Genomic DNA, 24,451 nt, shown 5'->3' with positions numbered 1-24,451 from the left:
GATACACATGTTCAGGATTTGTAATTTTATTCAATGTGGACCTGATTTACTCAGGCATAATACCATTGTGGTTAAATTACTGGACTAGTAGAGACCCAAAGAAACCAGTCTAACTCACACCATACTAGCCAAGAAATTTGAGTTTATTAAATAAATTTGTAGTTTAAAGTATTCTGGTATTTGTAATGATGACCACACAAGTTAATCCACTTTTTCTCATTGTGGCATTATTGATTCCATATCTGTTTGGTTGACTGTTAATCGTCCTTTAATACAGCTAATAAAACCACTTAACTAAACAAAACCACAATACCAGAACATAAGAATTAAAACCCCGACATCTGGCCTTTCCCTAATCTTTCTCAAAACCTGGATGTGCAATAGCCTGACAATCAATATTTTACAGCAAACACTGTGGTATAATCCATAAAATATACCAAATAATTAGTCAACAATTCATAATTAATCTCATGGACTGGCTGTACTACTACCAAGAGAAACAGCGCAGTGGACGTTGGGCAATAGTACCATTTGGAATTTGGTTTCTGATTTGGAAAGATTCATTATCCTCTTCACTGTCCTATTACCATTGGCAATATCTGAATGTACAAATTAATAAAATGATGACAGTAATGGCTTTACAATAGTTGATTTCATTACAAGATCTTTTGTCTCCAAACCTCACTGTTCCAAACATCTGCCTAAGGTCACCTTTCACACATTGGTCAATAATCCACTGCACTATCTTCCCACATGAAGTGTTATCCAACTGCCTTTTTACTTACTGTCATTTGAACAACCTTTTTTTTATCCCTTCTCCAATATTTTAAGAACTGATAATGAAAGTAACACATGAACCAAAATAGTACATTTCTATTTTCATGATATTTTTCCCCAGTCTTATTCTGTCGTCCAGGTTTCCGAGAAAGTTGCTCAGATTCATCTCCAATTTCTGTGGATTCCAGGGCAATCCTGGAGAGTTGACAACCTTAACCTTGGCCTGGTTATGCAGGGAATTTAGCCAGATAACAGATGTTCCCTGCACAACTCTGGTTTTAATAAAAGGAAAGAAATTGAAGAGGAAAGGGATTAAAGTTCCAGCTGTAGCAGTTAATATTTTATGTATAACTAGTTGAAGACTTTAAGAGGAGGACAGCTGCTTACTTAAATATATATTTCCAAATATGTTCTCTTTGCATGGTGTCTCCAACTGGGAATGCTGATTATGATACTACTTATGCAGTTTTATTCACTTATTTCTGGACAGCATTGACAAGATTAGCAATTACTGTCCATCCTTAATTGCTCATTGAGAATATGGTGTTAAAGCATCTACAACTGAATGGTTTGTTAAGTCAACCATGTGGAGTCATAAATTGGACATTATTGAACCCAATCTGGTAGGTTTTGTTAGACTCATTACAAAGTTCAGCTATTGTCCCACCTTCTAATCATTAACTGAATGAATAATCTGGACAGCCAGATTATTAGATTATTTCTATGGTAATTTAACTTTAGTGACTTGTTATCATTCGAATAGTTTGTTTCTCACCATGATGGAGGAGACAGGTTTCTGTCATAACTTACATCTTCTAAATCTGAATAGCAGGATTTTAGTCCCCACCACAAATTAATTTTGAAGTTGAACATGGAATTTACGAGGAATAAGGCGTGTTTTAATTTATGGTGTATAATGATGGTCTCACACAGCATGAAGGACCATTGGGTGACTGGGGAGGTACTGTTCTTTGCAATAATCACACATTAGATTACTGTGCCTCTTGCTCTGAAAGTCCTCCGTTCATGTGCATTGCAATGCTATGCATGACACGTCCACACCACTTAACAATTCAAAGCCACACTTCTTTTACGATGCCCACAATGCTGGGTCAGATTTCGCAAGCAAAATGTAGGCAAATGTACCCCCCTAATCACCCAATGATCAGATCTCACTATTATTATACCACAAAACTGACAGCAAATTTTGGAACACACATAAAAGTTGCTGGTGAACGCAGCAGGCCAGGCAGCATCTCTGAGAAGAGGTGCAATCGACGTTTCAGGCCGAGACCCTTCGTCAGGACTAATGCGAGGGTTAGGGTTAGGAGTCTCAGCCTGAAACGTCGACTGCACCTCTTCTTAGAGATGCTGCCTGGCCTGCTGCGTTCACCAGCAACTTTTATGTGTGTTGCTTGAATTTCCAGCATCTGCAGAATTCCTGTTGTTAGCAAATTTTGGAGATTAACAGAGGAATCAGGAAATTTGTGAGAGTGGTTCCTTGTTCTATCCTTGGTAAGGTTTTTTTTTTGCAAACTACTCCAACATAATGCTGCAAGTGAGATTTTAATAGCTACAATTGCAATTCAACGACATCTCTGGACCTATAAATTTTAGATCTGTGGATAAGCATTTCCTCAAGTCTTTCAAAGTTCCAAAGTTGATTTTATTTCTTTAAAATATTTCAGCTTTGATCTTAATCTTGAGTATGAAGCAGATATTATTTTGGATTCTGTAAGGCATTTAAAATCCCTTTTACCACCAGGTTTTCCATTTATGAGAACACACAAGTATTATTAACTGCGCAACTCCCTGATGCCATTGTTATTAAATGCCATAGATCCCCTAGAATCAAGGTCTGATAGCACCAATGTTGAGAAAGAAGTAATCTGCATTACAGAGATCACTAGATCATTCTGCAAAGTTTCTTCTTATTTTGTTCTGTCACAAAATCCAGGATTTTGCATTGTGGGTCCTGCCAGAAGCACATCAAATGCTCCCTTTGTTATCTGGAAAGAACATACTCACTAACAGCTACTCTTGAACCATCAATTGGGAATGCTAGTCTTTGCAAGCTGTTTAGAGCAAAGGGAGATTGAAATATGTGTAAACTTATTTTACTCAACACTTCGTGTGAGCATTTTCCAGTAGAGACCATTGGAGAATCATCAGCAAACCTAGCCGTTTCTTTCCCAGTACCACTGAATTTTCCCACTCCCACCTACATTCATCCAGGTGCATTGAAATTGGCAGCTCTATCAAGAATGATTAGCTAGCAGTAGGAACTACGAACAGAATCCATGAGTTTCCAGTTTGACACTAAGCAGATGAGCTTTGAGTACCTATTAACTTACTGACATTTCCTCAACCTGGGATCAAATTTCATTTCTGGTGCACATAGATGAAGTTAGTTTGGAAAATACTTTAAGACAATTTTTATTGTGGACAAAATGCATCAGAACAGAGAGACTAGAATTTCTCTATCATCACAATCTGATAGTACATGCAAACAAAGAATGAATCTGCAACAAAAAGAAAACACTTTCTTATTGCACACAATCCAATTTAGCAATTGTCCATCTTTTTCCACATTACATGCCAGTTTAAAATGCTGGTCAACTCAATAATTACTAATGATCTTCATGCATATCTGGACAACATGCAGAACAAGGAAAGCAAGGCTGGACATTGTTCCATTTACTTCAGCAGAGTAGATACCATTCTCAAATCAGGAGGGTGGTCAGGCCAATTATTTCCCTACTCCTCAGTCTCTCGCAATGTGTTCTTTAACAAAATGCCAGCAAGAAAAGAAACCAGGTTGATTTATACTTTGTATATTACATTCTGGAGAACAGAGTGGTCAGGTGCCAACCTCCTTTCACTGACAGCATCACCCACCAAAGGCTCTGATTCCCTTCCAATAAGTAGCTGTAGGCAGGGCACTAAGTACTAATGGGTTAGCACAATCAGCCCTGATTATTTTTGGTCAAAATTCACACTTACAGGCTTCCAGCCAAGGTCAGAAATTACTGGTTGTCCCTTCACTAAATATTCTGGTCAAACCAGAGGTGTTGAGGTAAGATTACCCGAAGTCAATTCTCAGCAAAACAAATCTGAGGCTTTCCTGGTCTGAATAAACACTCAAGTCTTGGCTGAAATCCTATTTAAAATGATCTAAATTAAGTCTATTCACTCCCACAATACTTTTAACTTTGTAACTGATAGCCAACTTCAATGTCTGATTTACATGGAACAAAGGCATATAATATCAGTATGTTAATGTAATAAACCAGCCATTTTTCATTACCATGGACTGAAAAGGTCCTGTATATTTTCATCATTTGTACCAGTTCATTCTTTGTCAAAGCATAAACTTGATTAGATCAATAAAACGTATCTACAACACTACTCTGCCTGTTGCATAGCTGGTAAAAGCAATGAGATCATTTACTGCTAAGATAGTCAAAAGCTCTTTGTGCATTCTTGTTCTGTGTTGGTGACTTTTGCTGAAGTACATGTCCATTAAAAAGGAAGTTTGTGTCTTTACACATTTATGCTTTCCAAAATGTTTAATAACTGTGGCAGCAAAGCCTAAAAAAGATATACAAAATGGTGACTATTATGGAATTGGAAATAATCAAAAGATTATAATTTCAATTGAAGAGTAAAGCTAACATTTAGAGAGGTTGATTACCCTGTATCAATTACTTTCTGTGAGTAGAAAGCACTAGAACACATAACTGGTGCCAAGTATCTCTCCAAGTCATCAGATAGTATGTCTGTTATAATCTTAACAAAAGTACAAGATTAGACAGCTGGAAATATCTCCCCCAAACTTTTTTTTATATATATGGCCCCAGGATGCACATTTCCATTTTTACACTTAATTGTGCAGACTTATAAATTTTGAATGAATATATAAAAAACTTCTATGTATGGAAGGAGGCGGCTCAAATGACCTTAACTCAATCATGCTTTTTAAAATTCTTGATAACATTTGATTATAGCTGGACACAGTTTAAAAGTCCACAATGCATTCAGCATGCACTTAATGGCTTTTGAAGAGATGCAGCTGTGGTTGATGCCTTTGCAATAAAAACATAGAGGCATGTCTAAAGCTTCAAAACACATTCTAGGCTCCTATTCTTAAACTTTGAAAATTACAGTGTAATTTATTACTGTTTATTGGATTTTATTTAACAAAATTACAACTTTTCCAGGAACAATCCCACTAAGCTTGGCACCAAATAATGACAAATTTGACTGTGGATTATAGCAGTTTTTCTTAGGTTAATAGAAAATGATACAAAATTTAATTGAATTCAGTTTCTTGAAAGTGGCTGCAATACTTTGCTTAAAAGAAATATGAAAATGTTTTCTTAGAATCTCTCTTAAACCCTCAACTTACTTAAAGAAACAAAGTTTATTATCCTGTTCCTAGAAGGATAAAAGGTCTGAAAATATTTGAAATGCAATCAAGATCCCTATGCATAAATAGTTCTTTTCAGAAAATGCTTCAACATGCAACTTTGATAAACTGGTCTTCATCATATTTAAGGGTCAATGCCAGAGATCTTACAAGATGACTACAATTTACAAATCCATCATTGAAGTACATGGGAGATCAGAAATAAAAAATGATCTCAAAACGGAAGAGTTAACTTTTAAGTGAGGATTTAAACCTTGTCCCATTACTTGCTTTGAGTAGTTTTCTACTTTGAAAAACCAATCCTGTGAATTCCAATTTTGTATCAGTGGTGGCAATCCCGGTGCTATTTAGTTCGTGTTATGTGAAATACAGCACAGCCAAAACTGGCGTAATAACTGGTGCTTGGAAAGAAAAAAGAAATTATCACAGTAATTACCAAGTTGAATTTCACAAAAGGGTTACTGTTCAAGAAATATCTGGAGGCATACATGAAGGTGGGATTAACAAGCCCTCTCCTCCTTGGAATTATTGAGATTAATTGTATTCTCAGAATAATTGCTTCAATTATCTAATGATATGTATTGCTTATCAAAGCAGGATACAATTAGAGTAAAGCTCAGGGGAAGTTTTACATACATAGTACTGCAGAGTCATCAGTACTGGAATGCAGAAACTGGAAGTTCATATGAACATTCCCAAAACATACTTGTGTAATCTGTTCTTTTTTGTGGAGATAACTTCCCACACAGGCCACAGCATTATATTCCACAAAGACAAATAGTATTTTCTGTACACATGTAGTTAATAATTCAAAAAAGTTTAAACTTCACAATTAGTAAAAGAAACAGAGAAAGCATTAAGGTAATCCGGAACATGATTCTGTCAATGAAAACTCTTGAGTAGTCACCAGTTCATCCTGTTTGTGCACATGCCACTGCCCACACACAGCTCTAATATGACACAACTACTTGTGGTTCTCTGACCACACAACAATCCAACTAAATCAGTACAGAATATCAATAGTTCACTAAAGTGATCTTTCCATCAGAAAATATTCACTATTAAGTAATATTATCCTTTATCATCTGAAATCTCAAATGTAAATTAGTTCAGTGGTACAATTTAGCTGCTATAAGTGAACATTTTGCGTTTAGTCCATTCTTATTTCTTTTGGAATATTTGGGTAGGTGGAAGCAGGTAATTACTGTAGACTACTATTTCTTAAATTGCTTTCTGAGTGATTTTTTAAAAATGAGAGCAACTTTTCCTTTATCAGATTAAAGAGATTTATATCAAAAAACGAATTTGCTTCTAACATGCTACGTACTAGAACTTCACGTGTTTAGTTTGCAGGTAAACAGAACGCTCGCCCAGTTCACTTTTCAAAATAACCATATACATTGGCCAATATTTCCGACCTTTCATGAAAATCAGAAAATAAAGCTGGAATTCTGTAAAAACAGAAAATGCAGGAAATACCAAGTGATCAAATTGCAACTGCGGGAAGAGAAATAGAGCTTACATTCCTTTGATCAGAACCAATGGAACAGGTTCTAAACCCTGCCTCTGTGTGTTTATGTTTGGAAATTCAATGCCATGAATTCCATTATCATGATAGTGGTGGCCATACAGCTGTAATAATAGATCAGCCATAGGGTTAGCTTGTCTTCTGACAGTGTGGCTGAACTGCTGAGAACTTCCAGCATTTTCTGTTCTTTATCTACTATATATACATTTGGCATTTTAAAATTATTAATTAACCTGTACAGTCATCTTTCCATTTTTCCCATGCTTGGTATTGTCCAAAGCACAAGAAAAAAATGAACTTTTTTGCAAGGCTCAAAATTTCAGTAACACAGACTAATATTGGAAATTGTGGCCCACGAAATCAACAAGATTATATCTACTTTGAGAAATGTATATCTTAATTTGAAGTGGGATTTCCATTTCAATTGCAATCTACTCTTTAACAATGATCATACAAAACTCTTCATGTTTTACCGTGCCAATTTGAATAAAGAGTAACTTTTTTTGCTTGAAGTCTAGCTCTCTCCGCCCATCACCCACGTACCTATATATCCTGGTTCACCTTTATCACTTCCTCCACTTGGTTCCTCCCTTATCTGATTCACCCATCACCTACCGACCTCCGTCTCTACCTTTCTTCCTTCCCTGCCTTCTTCTTCCCCCTTACGTTTCCACTCAGCACCTACCCCACCCCGTAATCAACCCCACCACCTCATATTCTTCCACCTACCTATCAGCCTTTTCTCACCCCTCCCTCTCATTTCTATATGCTGACCATCTTCCCTCAGCACTCCGTTCTGATGCAGGATTTTGACTTAATATGTCTATCATCGCTCTGCTTCCACAGATGCTGCTGACCACAGAGTTCTTCCAACAGTTTTTTTTCCACTCCAATTTCTTGCACCTTCTTTTTATTTGGTACCTGCATAATCAATTTGATACCAACATTGTAGATGATACGAAGGTCGGTGATGTTGTGAATGATGTATATACTGGCAAATAATACAGTGGGATATAGATCAGTTGTAGATATGTGTGGAGAAATAGCAGATGAAGTTTATCCTGGCCAAATGTGAAGTGTTGTACTTTGGCAGGTCAAATACAGAGGCAGTACACTGTTAATGACAAAACCCTTAATAGTGTCAATGAGTAGAAGGATCTTGGGTTCGAAATTCATGTCTCTCTGAAAGTGGCCATTACAGGAGGGATGAGGCTTTGGAGAGGGTACAGAAGAGGTTTACAGGTCTACCAGGATTCTGCCTGCATTAAGGGGCATGAGAGGTTGGACAAACCCGGGGTTGTTTTCTCTGGAGTGGTAGAGGCTGAGAGGAGATCTGGTAGTGATTTAGAAGATATGAGAGGCATAAAGAGTAGGCAAACAGACAGTGTTTTTTTCCCAGAATTGAAATGTCTAGTACCAAAGGGCATTCATTTAAGGTGAGACTGGGTATGTGAGGCACAAGTTTCATTATATAACACAGAGTGGTGAGTACCTGAAATATGCTACTAGCGTAGTGGTTGAGGCAGATACATTCCGGACGTTTAGAGAGGTACATGAATGTGAGGAAAAAGAAGAAATACGGACATTGTGTAGGCAGAAGGAATTAATTTAGTTGGCCATTTGATTATTTATTTGGTTCGGTACAACATTGTGGGCTAAAGGGCTGCTTTGTGTTGTACTATTTTATGTTCTAATATTTCTTTATAAAGTGGCTAACAATCAGTGCCCTTCTGTGAAAGGCTAATATGTGGCATCTGCATTCTTTCTTTATATCGGTCCAGCTGTGTGAATACAAGTGCTGTCGTTTATTATTCCTGGAAATCTTGGCATTCAAAGAAATAACAAACAGTCTCCATTGAATAATGGGCCTCTTGATTCAAGAATGGATTCTTACTGTTGCCATGAATTATGGGAGTAGCAGCCCCTATTTAATTTTTCATATAGTTGTTGGAGAAAACGAGAGAAATTAAATACCAGAAAGTAACAGACTACATATACCATCAGAAGATAAAGCAGGATACAAATCATCTTCTTTTGATTAACGGGGTTAGAATGGCTGGATTCCCATACCTGATTGTCATTCATTCACTATGAATGCCACATGAGGAGATTGTGTAGTCGAAAAGCCTGTCAACATTCACCATTAACATATCAATGAGGGCTACCTGGGTGAATTTTTGGAAGTTGTAAACATTAGTGGAATCAACCCCTGATAGCTGACACTGGTCAAGAAGTGGAATAAACCAGAATAATTTATCATTTATTTTTGTTTTGGATTCAATGTAAACTAATATATCTCAGGCCATTACTTGCAGAGACATAACATTGTTATTACGCATTTTCATTAATTGCTTATAGAGTATCGAAAAGGGTTTTCAATCACCAACACAGATGTCCCTGTAAATATGGAAACTATATCTGTTTAGAAGCATAATAAAAAGACAAAAATGAATGAACCCTCAGATAACAAATTCAGGAAACGTATGAACCATCACATAATATCTGATGAGCAAGGACACTGTAATGTAGAAATGACGAAGATATGAAGGAAACTACCATTTAGAAATGAAAATACTGGTAAACAATAAGCTGGTTATCAATTTCCAGCAATGCTGAGTATATTACTATCATTGATCTAAAATTTCTAAATGGATTGTTCTATTCTCAAAACTGTCAACTGTACAAGTTAGATAATAAACTGGGGATGCTATGCAATTTGAAAATAGTTACGAAGTTTAGAACTTATCCATGCCCAATATCCATCACTGAAACAGCTTCTTAAAGATATTAGCAAACTAATTTGTTTAGAAATTAATTCAGACTTTTATATACAAAATCTCAAGTCACTTGTGGTCAGGAGTGTGTTTGACTTCTGTGCTTTCCATATGGCAAATTTGCAGCCTTTGGTGATCAAAATTAATATCCAGCACAAAGTTTCATTCTTTCCTGAATTAGATAGCAAGAAGTGATAAAATAGAGATACTTACTGCCACTGTAACCAAGGGGTATCTTGGAAAAACATTTGGGACCAGTATGGTCCACAACACATACAGCTGATATCATGCTTTTAGAAGTAGTAATATTACTAATAAATGAATATCTACACAAACAGTTCAACCCAATTTAGGAGCAACTTTTAAAAAAATCTTCAATCAAGCTATTAAATATATACATATTAAATATATGTATATGTTATTATAACTTAATTGCAAAATTGCTTATTTACTCCAGACATTCAGTAAGGTCGAATAAATTTGCTTAGCAAATTGATAACTGAATTTTGAGGGACGAAGGGAAAGAAGACAGGTAGGATATGGTGGGAAGGCTTTGCTGGAGGAAAGATGGTTCATGCATTCAAAATGGAAAATGTGCATAGGCAAAATGAGAAAATTGAAATGAAATTTTTATTTCATCAACATAAACAGGGAAAATGCAATAACTTAAAATAGAATGATCTTTTTCTTCTCATGATAACACGTAATACATCCTGAGTCATGAATTCTATATGACAAGGAAAACTATTAACATATATGGTACAATCATGATTTTCTGAATCCAGGTCAGTTAACATTGCACACAATTAGTTAGTAAACAGTAAAACCCCATTGGCATTAAGCAGGCATTTCCTGTTAGCAAGATTTTTCGGCTAACCACAAGCCCATATTCCACTGCACGCTATGTGGTTTGGCTGCGAGACACCTCAGTAGAGCAGGCCACATGCTCTTGCAGACTTGCCAGCCTCTCCATTCCCCCACCTCCAGAATCTGCTGAGATCTCAGGCTCCTTCTCCAGCCTGCCAATCTGCTCCTGGGTTCTCCTGAGGGCCTCTTCCAGATGTCCACGGAGTGCCTGTACAGCCATGAGTTCAGTCTGGAGCATCTTTTCTCTGCTGGTGCTAAGTGGAAATGTGAATTTAGAGACAAAAATGAGCTAAATCAATCTACTGAAGACAGTACCCAATGAACTAACAACAGATGCATATGGTCTACGAGAACCACAGAACATTGTTACAGTGACCATGGTTGAGCACTTCAATTTCCCAAACCACTTACAAGAGATGTACCTTTTAACAAAACAGCCTTACAGGCTTAAAGAGTTACCACAGAAACTTATCTGGAGGAAGGGAGTGGATGAAAAGATGGTTTTGAATTTGGAGACATTAAAATAGACTGAACATTAACTAGTGGGCATAGATGAGATTATCAATTAAACAGGACAAATTTTGAGACCCAGCTGTAAGAGATACTGTTTATAGTTAATGAAAATATAAATCAATATCTAGGTTGGAAAATTCAGAGAAAGTATTTTGAACAATAGAAGATGAAAACGTCAAGTGGTATCAAATTGAACAAGTAATGATTCATAGTTCCCTTGTATGTATTTATTGCCATACAAGGCTATAACTTTCATCTTGCACAATGATCCAGCCAGTAATATTAATAACTAGATTCCTTGCTGGTGTATGTGCCAGCATTGATGTTAATACAGTGTTATACAACTATTCTCAATCTTCATGTCAAGCAATATTAATTTTTTGGATGTGAATCTGTAAAAAATTATTCCACGCAAATTTCTTCATCCAACAGGCTTACCATTTCATAATTATATTTGAAATAAATAAGATTACTTAACTTTGGAAAGGAGACAAAATTGTAACAGGGGGTCCCTTCTATTCTGATGGCATACATGTTACTAACGAATAACCTTCAATTTTAGTTATTTTAATCATTACACTTTTATAATATCTGGTAAAGTATATAGAAACATATGTGGAAATATCACAGAGAAAACTGATATTCCTTTTAAAAACGGTGAGCAGTTTGAATCAAATACTAACAAAAGAGAACACATTCTATATACTCACACTGACTTCAAAAATCTACGCCAAGTCAGGACTTTGTCTTACCTGTCAGTTTGATTATGGAATTTAACGAGGCTAATATAGAGTTGTCTTTCAGCTCGAAGTGCTTCGTTTAGGTGAGACTGCTCCAATAACTGTTCTTCAAGAGCACAGATCAGCTGCCAATAAAAATTGGTAACAGTAAGAAACACTGAAATACCTTGTTATTTGAGGGAAATGGCCTTTGTGTTCACTTAGAGACACATAATTTCTCCTGCCATCCCAAATGAAAATATCATCCGCCTTGTCTTTAAATTAAGGTTGGAAAGGGAAATATTTACCTGTTCACTGTCACTACTGAGAAATCATCACGACAGGTATAGATAATGGAAACTAATGAAAATAATAAGGCTTGGTTATGATTTCTATTCACTGGATATCTGAATAACCTGAGGACATTCAAAGTTGTTGTTGTTCGTCCATTGTTGACGTCGATGAGGACCTCGACACCATTATCATGGTGTGGAGACTAGCGCGTCATTTGGATTTAAGTGAGGGAGAGTTGCGCAGCGTCAGCCTCACTCTCTCTTCCCAATTCCCATCTGGATCCAGTGGCAAGACAGAGTCTAGACGGCTGGAGATGGGACTAGGCGCAGTGGATGACCAGGATGTCTTCTCTGTCTTGTCCTGCTCTACACGTTCCATGATGCTTGCAGAGACCGCCTTCTTGACCGTTGGACCTTCCATGGATCTCGTCCGCTCAATCCGTCGGAGTTTGTCTTCACATGCTGGGATAGACAACTCCCTATCTCACCGAGGGTTTGAGACCCGTCGGCTACCCTCACCTGGTTTAGCCAGCTTGTCGAAGCCGTTGCCCGGGGTGTGGCCGCTGTCGCATGCAAACAGCTACGGGGAGCCACAGGTAAGAGCTGAGTGCCAGGTGGGGACCAAAGGTGGACTAACCGCCCTGAAAAGGACGCAACATGTTCCCCCACCAGAGGTGCTACCCGTCCCTGACACCCCATACATTCGAAGTACATGAGTGATAATCAATTGGCACAGCTACCAGAAGATATTTAATGCACAGAGTATGCATTAAAAAAGTGAATGATTTCAGTAGAGAAGAAATTGGGGAGTACTTTTAGGAAGAAAAAAAAACAATCAATTCCCATTGGCTCGAAATAGAACACAATCATTTAATTTGAGCTCATTTTTTGACCTTTTGAAAACTGCAGCTTTCTTAAACACAATTCGATTCATGTTTTCTATTTTTTTCATTGCTCTAATTTTTTTCAACCTTCTTTCCATATGGTACCATTAATAAACTAGGACAGTAGTCTTACTAATTTATAAATGAATTTTAAATTTACCTGTGTCTTTCTAATAGGATCACAATTTAATGTACTTGTGCTACCCAAATCAGTTAGCCCATAGGTCATCCCATCCATTTACTATTTACTGCTTTCAACCTCTTGACTCACTAATGAATTTGATCTGATCAAATTACTACTTAAATAACCTAAGGGGACTATTATTTACTGCAACAAGGTTTATAAATTGCTGGAGTTCAGCATGCTTAAGCCTCACTTGATTGAAATGTGTAAGTACTAGATTGATGCACGCTTATGAAAAGGAGAAAAATTACACACCTGATCATACTTTTTCCCTACACTTTTCTGTGCAGATAATTTCATGGTTGCCACTTGCTCCTTCAATTTCAGGAGCTCTTGTGTAAGCTTTTCCACCTCTGGAGATTCCCTTGGCTGTTCCAGCTGCCTCTGCAGATCCTGTAGTGCAACAAGATCATTAAGAACCAAAACCATTCAGCTGGCAAATCTAAAGCAACACCAATTCTGTTTTTTTTTACATCTGTAATCAATAATGCAATCTTTTTTACATTAATATTTTGTTATTATTATAAAAAGTCACACCTTGCTCTGTTGCTCTAAAATTTCTCATTTACCTGGACTATCATTCAGCAAGATCTTTTGGTTCCACATCCTATTGAACACACAAAACCTTCCCTAATTCAGCACATAGCAGGAACTCCACAGAGCCCACCAATCAGAAAATATAGACTTTTCTTTCAAGCTGATCTTCAAATCACAACAAAACAACCACAACAATTCAACTGCTGATTAAATTAAAACTCACCATAATGTGTTCTTCCTTGTCACGAATATTGTTTGAGAGTGTTTCAATCTCCACTGCCTGACATTGGAGCTCTCGCTGCTGGTCAAAAAGGGCAGACTGCAGCATTGCCAGTTCAAGCCGAAAAGAGAAAAATATAACCCATATTTAGATACTTAACCTTAGATCAATTACATAATAGAGTCATTCAACAATCTAATGGAGCATCATTTTCAAAATAACTCAAAGCATGTTCCCCAATAACACAGAGAATCATCAGCAAATTGCCAACATGTATGACTCAATTCAACTTATAAGTTATAGTCATAAATCCATGCAGCAGATCCATTCACACCAATGCTGCAAAGAGACAGAATTAAAAAGAGCAGGATAAAAGCCACAATAAATCAAAAATTTATGACTTGAAGTCTAACGAGATTCTGTAAGTCTTGAAAAGGATAAATTATAGCTCCTTATGGTTAACTCAGTCTTGATTTCAATACACTGAAGAACTTAAGAGTTTGATGTGCTTTACAGGATATGCTAGTCAGGAATTCAGTGATATCTTATGTGACTTTTCCCCCAAAGATCTTTATTCAAGGCTCATCTATTCTATCCAGTTGTTGTTTTAAGGGGTCCTTTTTTCTGCAACTTTACAATTAGTCACTTCCAAGTTTCAAGGAAACAATCAGCTTTATTATCACTGATAATGCCATGAAATTTATTGTTTTGTGGCAGCCTGGAACCTCACTTCCTGAGCTGAATTTCTTTGTTAGTTATCTTAGCTGTCCATTCATCTCAATAACTGTCAGACTTTGCCTTAGTCTTCAACTTGTGTGCTGTGAGTTCCATCTCGCCGATAATTAAATTAAAGAAGTTTTATTTTCCCCATGTGAACCCCACATTTTCCCCTAAATTTCTTCATGAAACTGACCATCTTTCAGTTACAGTAAAATCAAGTGCTGGCTGAGCACTTTATTACAGAAACTTTGGAGTCTCATCGAATGCTGCCACACATTTTGCCAAATTACTGAATAGCCAGCTCTAGTGGGAGTAGTTCATGATTTCCACAGTCCTTGCATGATAGCATTGAGATTACCTGTAGCTTCCCTCTCCATAACAACAAAAACCTACTTCTCCAACATGTTTCTGCAACGTTTGCATTCCCTTCTCAAATTCCCCTACACTATCACAAACACTCAATGAATATGAGGAAAAAGGAGGTACCTAATAAAGTGATCATTGAGTATAAGCTCATGGCTTTCTTTGCTGTAGCCCATCCACTTCAAGGTTTGACATGTTGTGCATTCAGAGATGCTCTTCTGTTGTAATGCATGGTTATTTGAGTTACTGTTGCCTTCTTGTCAGCTTGAACCAGTTTGACCATTTTCCTGACCTCTCTCATAAACAAGGCATTTTTACACACAGAACTCACGCTCACTGGATTTGTTTTTGTTTTCCCGTACTATTCTCTCTAAATTCTTGAGACTGTTGTGCATGAAAATCCCAGGAAATCAGCAGATTCTGAGATACTCTAACCACCCTGTCTGGCACTAATAATCATTCTATGGTCAAAGTCACTTAGATCACATTTCTCTCCATTCTGATGTTTGTCTGAACAACAACTGAATCTCCTGACTATGTCAGCATGCTTTTACATGTTAAGTTGCTGCAACATGATTAGCTATTAAGCTATTTGGAGTCACACCAGGTGTACCTAGTATACTGGCTACTGAATGTATACCTCAGTAAACCTGAAACTGTGACACACTAATGAAATTTTTAAATCACAAATCTGGAGATGACGGTTATATTCAGACTATTCTGTCCTATCCATTAATAGCAAGTTTAAAACTCACCCTGCTCTCTTTCTCTTTTCTTAAGGCAAGCTGAAGTTCCTCTTTCATTAGATCTAGCTCAGTCCGCATGCTGTCTTCATGGTCTGATTCAACCATTGCTTCATCTTCATCCAAGGCTGTCTGCAAACCTTCTGACAGAGTAAAGAATTATTACTGTACACTATCAATCTCCTGAAGCATTACACCTACTTTCTGCATTAGGGAAGTTGTTTTACAGCTGAGTGATACAACATGACACCAGTTCTAGCTGGTTGTATACTGGGAGCTGGAGAAAACTTTAATACTTGTAGTTTCCTCCAGTAATTGTACTCTCACCATGCTAGAAACAATGCCCTTTAGTTCACCTGATCTGGTATACACTTTTCTCAATGTGCCAGCAAGTGCAAGATCTTATAAATCAAATCTCAAAAAAGCCAAGCAGCTCAGATCTTACTTGCACCAGTGAGATAGTTCCCATATTAAAGTTGCTGGTGAACGCAGCAGGCCAGGCAGTATCTCTAGGAAGATGTACAGTAAACATTTCCGGCCGAGACCCTTCATCAGGACTAACTGAAAGAAGAGCTAGTAAGAGATTTGAGGGGGGAGGGGGAGATCCGAAATGATAGGAAAAGACCGGAGGGGGAGGGATGGAGCTAAGAGCTGGACAGTTGATTAGCAAAAGGGGTATGAGAGGATCATGGGACAGGAGGCCTAGGGAGAAAGAAAAGGGGGAGGGGGGAAACCAGAGGATGGGCAAGGGGTATAGCGAGATGGACAGAGGGAGAAAAAGGAGAGAGAGAAAAAGAATGTGTGTATATAAATAAGTAACAGATGGGGTAGGAGGGGCGTTAGCAGAAGTTTGAGAAGTCAATGTTCATGCCATCAGGTTGGAGGCTACCCAGACGGAATATAAGGTGTTGTTCCTCCAACCTGAGTGTCGTTTCATCTTTACAGTAGAGGAGGCCATGGATAGACATATCAAAATGGGAATGGGACATGGAATTAAAATCTGTGGCCACTGGAAGATCCTGCTTACTCTGGCGGACAGAGCGTAGGTGTTCAGTGAAACGATCTCCCAGTCTGCGTCAGGTCTCGCCAATATACAGAAGGCCACATCAGAAGGAGCCTCCGGCTCCAATATATAATTTTCCGTAACTTCCGTCACCTCCAACAGGATCCCACCACTAAGCACGTCTTTCCCTCCCCGCCCCTCTCTGCTTTCCACAGGGATCGCTCCCTAAGCGACCCTTGTCCATTCGATCCCCCCCCCCCATTCCCTCCCCACTGATCTCCCCTCCTGGCACTTATCCTTGTAAGCGGAACAAGTGCCACACATGCCCTTACACTTCCTCTCTTACCACCATTCAGGGCCCCAGACAGTCCTTCCGGGTGAGGCGACACTTCACCTGAGTCGACAGGGGTGATATACTGCGTCCGGTGCTCCCGATGTGGCCTTCTATACATTGGCGAGACCCGGCGCAGACTGGGAGATCGATTCGCTGAACACCTATGCTCTGTCCGCCAAAGAAAGCAGGATCTTCCAGTGGCCACACATTTTAATTCCATGTCCCATTCCCATTCTGATATGTCTATCCACGGTCTCCTCTACTGTAAAGATGAAGCCACACTCAGGTTGGAGGAACAACACCTTATATTCCGTCTGGGTAGCCTCCAACCTGATGGCATGAACATCGACTTCTCTAACTTCCATTAATACTCCACCTCCCCCTCGTACCCCATCCGTTATTTATTTACATACACACATTCTTTTTCTCTCTCTTTTATTTCCTCCCTCTGTCCCTCTCACTATACCCCTTGCCCATCCTCTGGGCTTCTCCCCCCCCCCTTTTCTTTCTCCCCAGGCCTCCTGTCCCATGATCCTCTCATATCCCCTTTGCCAATCACCTGTCCAGCTCTTGGCTCCATCCCTCCCCCTCCTGTCTTCTCCTATCATTTTGGATCTCCCCCTCCCCCTCCCACTTTCAAATCTCTTACTAGCTCTTCTTTCACAGTTAGTCCAGACGAAGGGTCTTGGCCTGAAACGTCGACTATACCTCTTCCTAGAGATGCTGCCTGGCCCACTGCGGTCACCAGCAACTTTTATGTGTGTTGCTTGATATTCCAGCATCTGCAGATTTCCTTGTGTTTAGTTCCCATATTTCCACTTTTGTCGCTTATGGAAGTCTCACAGGGAACTGTGCTTCATTAATTCCACTACTTTTAATGTAATTTCCATTTCCACAAACTGAATTTTGGACTCAGCTAGAATCTTGGTATGGATTTTCTTTGTATGTTGCTACCAGTCAATACACAAACACAACAAACAAAATTCTGGAAATCTGAGTGAGACTTTTCAGTGAAGATGGTGGCTTAATTTTACATACCTTCCCTTTCATTTGTATTCTGTTGGGCATCAATGGATTCAGAAGCTTCCATCTTCTCAGACTGGGGTGAGAGCTCATTCTTGCTGTGACCATCCTGCACCAATTCCTGAGCAGGTCAAAGAAAAGGCTCAGATCAGGTGGTTTAAAAAATTTGCCATCCCTTGAATAATGGTGTAATGGGGTCTTCTGATTTTTAAAAATTTTGTCCTATATGGATCTTACTTCCAATATAACACCATTTGGGAAGTGTAGTGAGATTTTTGGTGTCACAAACAACATTCATCTTATCATTGTTCAAGATTGTACAGCAGATTCCTACAACAAATATCACATATGGAACAAGCTTAACATGTTTTAACCTAATTAGCCTTTATGGAAGCATCACTAATTTTCAATGGATACTTTTACCTGATTTTTTTTGATTTTACTTGATTTCAGCACCTAATCCAGCCTGCATGTCTTTCTGAGTCAGCCTAAATAGTAATTGTTGGTATGTTGCAGCCTCAACCTCACTTAAGAGTATTGTCTCCAGTTATGGCGGTCACTGTACATGAGGGAAGTGAGTGAGCGCAGAAGAAACTGACCAGGATGTTCCCTGTACAAGAGGCTGTAGTTGTGAGGGACTGGATAAGCTGGGTTTATTCTCACAGGAACATTCAAGGTCAAGAGGTGGACCCAGAGGTTCACAAAGTTACGAGGGGCACAGATGCAATAGGGAGAATCACAACTTTTCCCCAAGAGAGGGAAGTCCAGAACTAGAGGGCACAGTTTTAAGGTGACAGGGGAGAAATTTAACAGAAATCAAAGGTGCAAGTTTTTCTACATAGAGGGACATGAATATCTGAAACGGAGGCAGTGGAAGAAGATGCAATTACAATGTTTAAAAAAATGACAGGACAGGTACTCGAATAGGAAAAGCAGATTGTTATGGGCCTCCTGTGAGGAAACAGAATTAACATAGATAAGCAACATGATCGGCATGAAGAGGTAGGGTGAAAGGGCCTATTTGTATGCTCTATGTTTGTGTGATTCTATTTTCTCGTATGTGCAGGAATAGTTAGATGTTAAAACCAAACTGAATCCTCTCTTTACCCCCTAGCCATACGTATGCTTCCCACATTTCCACCAAACAGGGATAGTAGATATTGTTGGATTACAAGTAAAATGGGAACAAGGCTTCAATACTTTTTCTTTTGTGAATGAAGATCATCAAAAGAACGTTTTCTAAACTCCCACCAACAGTGCAACGCAAAGCATTAGTGAAACAGACAACACATGACTTTAGGATTGATATTACTAAACAAATTTCCTTAATAGCTCAAGGAATATTTCATTTCTGCTATTTTAATCAATAATTGTATATTATGACAGCAATTGAAAAATGAACTAACTGGATGCAAATATTTCACAATGAGGGCTTCTATTGTCTGTAATGAGGGACGGCACTGGGGCCAAGGCTCAAACAACAGTAGGAGTACTGCTGGTTCACATTTCATTGAAAAGTTACTGACTCACTCCAACTAACTGAAGTCAATGGGCATGAAGGGGTTAATATTCCAACAGTCGTAGCTCGTTTGGAGGATGTGGCAGTTGGCAAATCTACCAACCCCTCTGCAAGGTATATCTGTTGGAATAATTTGTTACAGATAGCCCCTAGGACATCATCCTAGGTTCAACCATCCTTAGTTAAGGACAAGGAAGTATGCCAGATGAAATCCCCCATCTGCTGTTGCCCAACAAGCTATGCAGTATTCTGACTTCAAAATGGATTGTAGTTTCTTCATTGTCACCAGGTACACATTTTGGAAATCCCTAATTAACAGATGGATTGTAGTTTCTTCATTGTCACCGGGTATACATTATGGAAATCCCTACTTAACAAAATTGTGACAGTTCCGGTATGTGCCTCAACACCATCTTCACAGGCAGATAGATATTGGCCTTGCCCACATCACACACACACAAAAAACTTGTAAAGACTTATTTCTGTAGTTACAGTTAATATGGTTCGTATTGGGTCACTTACCTTATGATGCAGGCATACTCTATGCTTTTAATGGCATAAATTTGTATATTTTATGACTATGAGACATGGAGAAAAGGAATTCTATTAAGCAGAGTTTTCAAATTCAACATGCTGTTGGCCAACATCAAACTTTAAGAACTTACTTCAATTAACCGATTCTTTTCCGTAAGTTGTTCTTTGAGGTGGGCTATTTCCATTGGCAGTTCTGTTGCTGAAGTATTCTGCTTGATTAAATTTGCTATTTCCCGATCCTTCTCCACCAAGTGCTGACGTAATGCTTGAAGTTCATGCTTTTTCTCTGCAAGAGCACGAGTTAACCTCTCTGCTGCACCCTGAATAATTGAAGAGAAGTATACTGGAAATGAAATTTTGTAAGGACAATGGCAAATCAAACTTCACACACATGCCAGCGTTCATTGTTGCTGAAAGTTTGAGCCCCACATGATTCTACTCAATCTAAACTGACTGCAGTACTGAAGGGCAGCTGCATTGTGTGAGACTCTGCTTGGTGGATCAGGTTAACCTTATTTGCTGGAATGACCTTTCAAAAAAAAAAAAAAAAAATCCAATGAGGTTGCTTCAAAAACACACACAAAATGTTAAAGGTCAGACACAATCAATGGGGGGAAATAAATGGGTGATGTTTTTGGGCCAAGATTCTTCAACAGGACTAGAAAAGAGGCAGAAGCCAGAATAAGGAGCTGGGAGGTGAGGAAAGAGTACATGCTGGGGGGGCGGGGGGGGAGAGGCAAATTGCTGGGACATAACAGCTGGAAGAGGTAAAGGGCTACAGAAGGAACATGATAGGAGAGGACAGTGGAATAAAGCAAAGGAGGTAGGGAACCAAGGGAAGTGATGGACTGACACGAGGGCAGGTCAGAAGAAAAGAGGCAAGAGAGCCATCAAAATTAGGAAATGCAAACAAAATTGAACGAGGTGAGGGGAAAGAACGAGGAAGACAGTCCTGATTTGTTCCTGAAAAACAATGGAACCCGAGGTAATATGCTAGCTTACCAAATTGTGATGCATGCAAATCAGATGCTACAGATCTTCTGCTGTTAGTGAATTAGCCTCACAGGAATAATGCATCAAAGGTTGTTCATTACCTTCATCTGCTGCTCACGGGAGCTGATAGACTGCAGCAACTGTGTTACTTCTTGCTCATGATCAGCGGCCAGCTTGCTCCTGTCGGCGAACACCTCCTGCAGCATTTGCTCCTTTAGCTGCAGTTGCAGCCTTAGCTGCTCCATCACCTCACTGGGTCCAGCGCAAACCTTGTTCACCAACGTTGCAGTCAGGACCTGTCAACAAGATTTTAGACCAAAAGTGTAGCACTGGAGGAAGACCTGCTTAGAGACACAACCCTGAGTGATCCCACCTGTGAGAATCATTCTTAAAAATGTGTACCAATACTCTATACTGTAGCTTGATGGATGTCTGCATTGCCACAAAGGAAAGGTTTCATCTACCTCACTAGCCATAAGTAAGCAAGGTTCAGTGATATTTCATGCACGTTATTTTCACATGTTTATTATCTGGTTGATTTGAAAATAGCCTATTGCATCAAATATGCATAAACATTAATTACCAATCCCAAAGGCCCTCCCCTGAGCTCCATGCTACAAACATCAGTGAGCAGTTGTTATAATCAGATCAGAATCAGATTTAATATTACTGGCGTATGTCATGAAATTTGTCTTTCAGGCAACAGTACCATGCAATAATTAGAGAGAAAAAAACTGAATTACAGTGAGTATATATAAAATAGTTAAATTATAAAAGCGGTGAAAAATATTTTAAAAAGTGAGGTGGTTACTATCCCAAAAGAAATGGTAATGCCAAGAAGCATGTTGAGAGAGGTGAATATTTACAAAAATAGATCATAAGAACTATCTTACTTTATCTATAGACATCAAATGACTGAGGTGATCTATGCAATGTGGGAGATGAAGGTGGTGGTAGTGGAAGAGAACAGTTCTGAACTTCACACTGAAAGGTGGTCTGGTCACTAAAGACACATGAAGGATCTACTCTCCTATGGATGACAGTGCACAGGAAACCTCTGAAGCATCGACTCCAGTCTTAAGAAAATAGCATTTTTCTAATGTATAATATTTAGGAACACGAAAAGTGTTTGAAATTTGCAAAATTGTACAACCCCTTTTTTGTTTCCTACCAATTTATGAACCTCCATGAACAGGATTTTTGTCAAACTGACTTTTCCTCGGCAAGGCCCTTGCAGATTTCCTACCTCTAACTCCTTATTGTGATCCTGCAGTGCTCTCTGGAGCTGGTTGTTCATGGCATCTTTTTCTTTCAGGGAAAAGCCAAGCTTCTCTTCTACCTCCTGCTTTTGCCATTGCAGGCTTTTGAATGCTGTACCTAGTTGCTCCAACTCCAAGTCTTTCTCTTTCACAAGGCTATCCAGACTCTGAAGATACGAGGGGAGGACAGTAGGAGAGGAATTAGCAACTCAGTTGAAGGACATACAATTTTTAAATTTCATTATCCATAAACCAATACATATTCTGTAATCAAGAACAAAAACAGGTCTCCACCTACTTAGGGAATTCTTGTTTTTACAAATAATCAAATTTTGAAACAATTTCTTAAAATTATATTGTTAAATGAGCATTGCTCTTATAAGTTCTACTTTTCATCCATCCTCACTTTGTAGTCAAGAGAAAAATTTACATCCCTTCTACTTCAAACAGATTGCTTTTTTCCCCCTCTCTTTACAAGTTATTTTGAAATGATGAGCAATATCTACATGATCAATCACTTCAAAAGCCATCTTGTGGGATCCAGGATGCTTGATTTAGGATCAAACATCCATTTTCACATGCAGCTGACACATTCTTCCTAAGTGCTCAGTAGGGCAGAAAAATTGTTATTCTAAATTTTAAGGGACTCTCCAAAATCCACTACTTAATACAAAGACCACTCAATTCCATTTCCTTAGCTTAAAATGCAAGTTTTTAAAAAATTCACCAGGACTCAAAACAAATACTCTCAGCATAGCCTCACTGGCAAACACACTTGGCTTTGAGTCAACTGTTTAAGGATTTAAACTTCATTCCAAGGCTTTAGCACAAATCTAGGCTGATATAGTATGTACATATAGCACACTAAGGAAGTACTGCACCAAAGATTCAGAATTTCCAATCAAACATTAAATCATCCTTTACCTCTTGGTAAGTACATCTCAAGAAAATCCACACGGTTGCTCCAAGATAGTGGAATGTTCCATGTATGTGCAAAACCCTTTATTTTTCTAAAGACACGATACCCAATTCTCCCAGCCATTTCTTACAACTGATTTAGTTACAGTCTTCGACATAGTTTGTTATTTCTGGCTATAAAACTTATTAAATAATTAACACAGCAGAACACTCTAAAACCGTGTTTTTTTTAAGTACTGAAATAGAAGGGTATATTTATGTATGGTTGGCTGCAAGGTTCTTAACACCTTTATTAAGAAATTTAATCATTTCAGTAAGCAGATAACAAAGCTTCAAATAGTCCTGAAAATATACTACGATATTTACGTTCAATAAAGGATTGTAATACTGAAGGTAAAACAGGTCAATTCTAGATGAAATAATGCATTGAAATATAATTATAAAAAAGCTATACTTCCTCCAAATACTCTTGTTGCACACATACTTCTTGCATATGAATATCTGTACATCACAAACCATTCACTTACATTGATAGTTTCTTCATTACTGGAGAAGATGTGACGGAATCGCTCTAGATCCTTTTCTTTTTCACGTACAGTTAGATTCAGTTGTTGGATTTCACTCTCCTTTTCCTCCAAGGAACGAAATTTCTCCTCAAGGGCTCGCTGGAATAAACAGCAGAAATGAGACCGCAGTACTTAAAGATGCACAAGCTCTCCTAATTCTTGTAAAGTTTTAAAGTTGTATAAACCTTGAACCCTGGGATCTGGACTTTTCTCTCTCCACAGTTGCTGCTTGATGGGTCCCTTCAGAATCTATTTGTATTCTTCTAGTAAATGACTGTGTGGAATCTTGTAGTTTGCCCAAACATTTTGAAACAGGATCAGTTAAAACATAAAAAAAACCTAACCCACCAATCAAGCTATTTCCTGCCCCACCAACACAAAACTGAACAATTTTCTCATGAATTTCTCCAACAAACAAAATCAGAGGCATTTCATCAAAACTATTCCATTTCCTAGTAATCCTTTCAAACATTGTCTTAACTTCACCGTTAATATGCTTAATGGAACAATCATTTTCTGTTGACACAATTAAAACATGCACAATATGATCATTTCTACAATAAGCTGAAGTGAATAGGAACCAAGACTCAGTGAAGTACCTCTGAAGCTTTATCTCTCTCTTTGATACACTCCCAGAGTTTATCTACCAGTACATCTTTCTCTTGTCCACTTTGCTCCTCATTCTGCTGGCATTCAAAAAGTTCAATATATTGCTGTGAATATACAAAGAGAAATATATGGAACAAATATT

The 24,451-nt window shown here is 38.4% G+C and overlaps 1 protein-coding gene across 9 annotated transcripts in view; it reads right to left on the bottom strand.

Moving 5' to 3' along the window:
• The window catches only part of pde4dip (phosphodiesterase 4D interacting protein), a 440,914-nt gene that overhangs the window by 116,700 nt on the left and 299,763 nt on the right, over window positions 1–24,451 (bottom strand). For 8 of the 9 annotated variants that reach the window (XM_063064080.1, XM_063064082.1, XM_063064078.1 and 5 more), the window contains 11 exons: window positions 24,300–24,413; window positions 23,662–23,799; window positions 22,204–22,383; window positions 21,059–21,253; window positions 20,096–20,284; window positions 17,927–18,032; window positions 15,564–15,694; window positions 13,729–13,824; window positions 13,224–13,361; window positions 11,641–11,753; window positions 10,490–10,629 (listed from right to left, as the gene is read on the bottom strand). In XM_063064080.1, coding sequence (XP_062920150.1) covers window positions 10,490–10,629; window positions 11,641–11,753; window positions 13,224–13,361; window positions 13,729–13,824; window positions 15,564–15,694; window positions 17,927–18,032; window positions 20,096–20,284; window positions 21,059–21,253; window positions 22,204–22,383; window positions 23,662–23,799; window positions 24,300–24,413 — 1,540 coding nt within the window. The remainder of the gene's footprint in view (window positions 1–10,489; window positions 10,630–11,640; window positions 11,754–13,223; window positions 13,362–13,728; window positions 13,825–15,563; window positions 15,695–17,926; window positions 18,033–20,095; window positions 20,285–21,058; window positions 21,254–22,203; window positions 22,384–23,661; window positions 23,800–24,299; window positions 24,414–24,451) is intronic. The other variant, XM_063064074.1, reaches the window with a different exon arrangement.

Source organism: Mobula hypostoma, chromosome 12 (assembly GCF_963921235.1).
Source record: "Mobula hypostoma chromosome 12, sMobHyp1.1, whole genome shotgun sequence".
In the NCBI taxonomy this organism is placed as follows: Eukaryota; Metazoa; Chordata; class Chondrichthyes; order Myliobatiformes; family Myliobatidae; genus Mobula; species Mobula hypostoma.
Note: the sequence above shows the minus strand (reverse complement) of the source record. Positions and strands in the feature narration are given on the sequence as shown.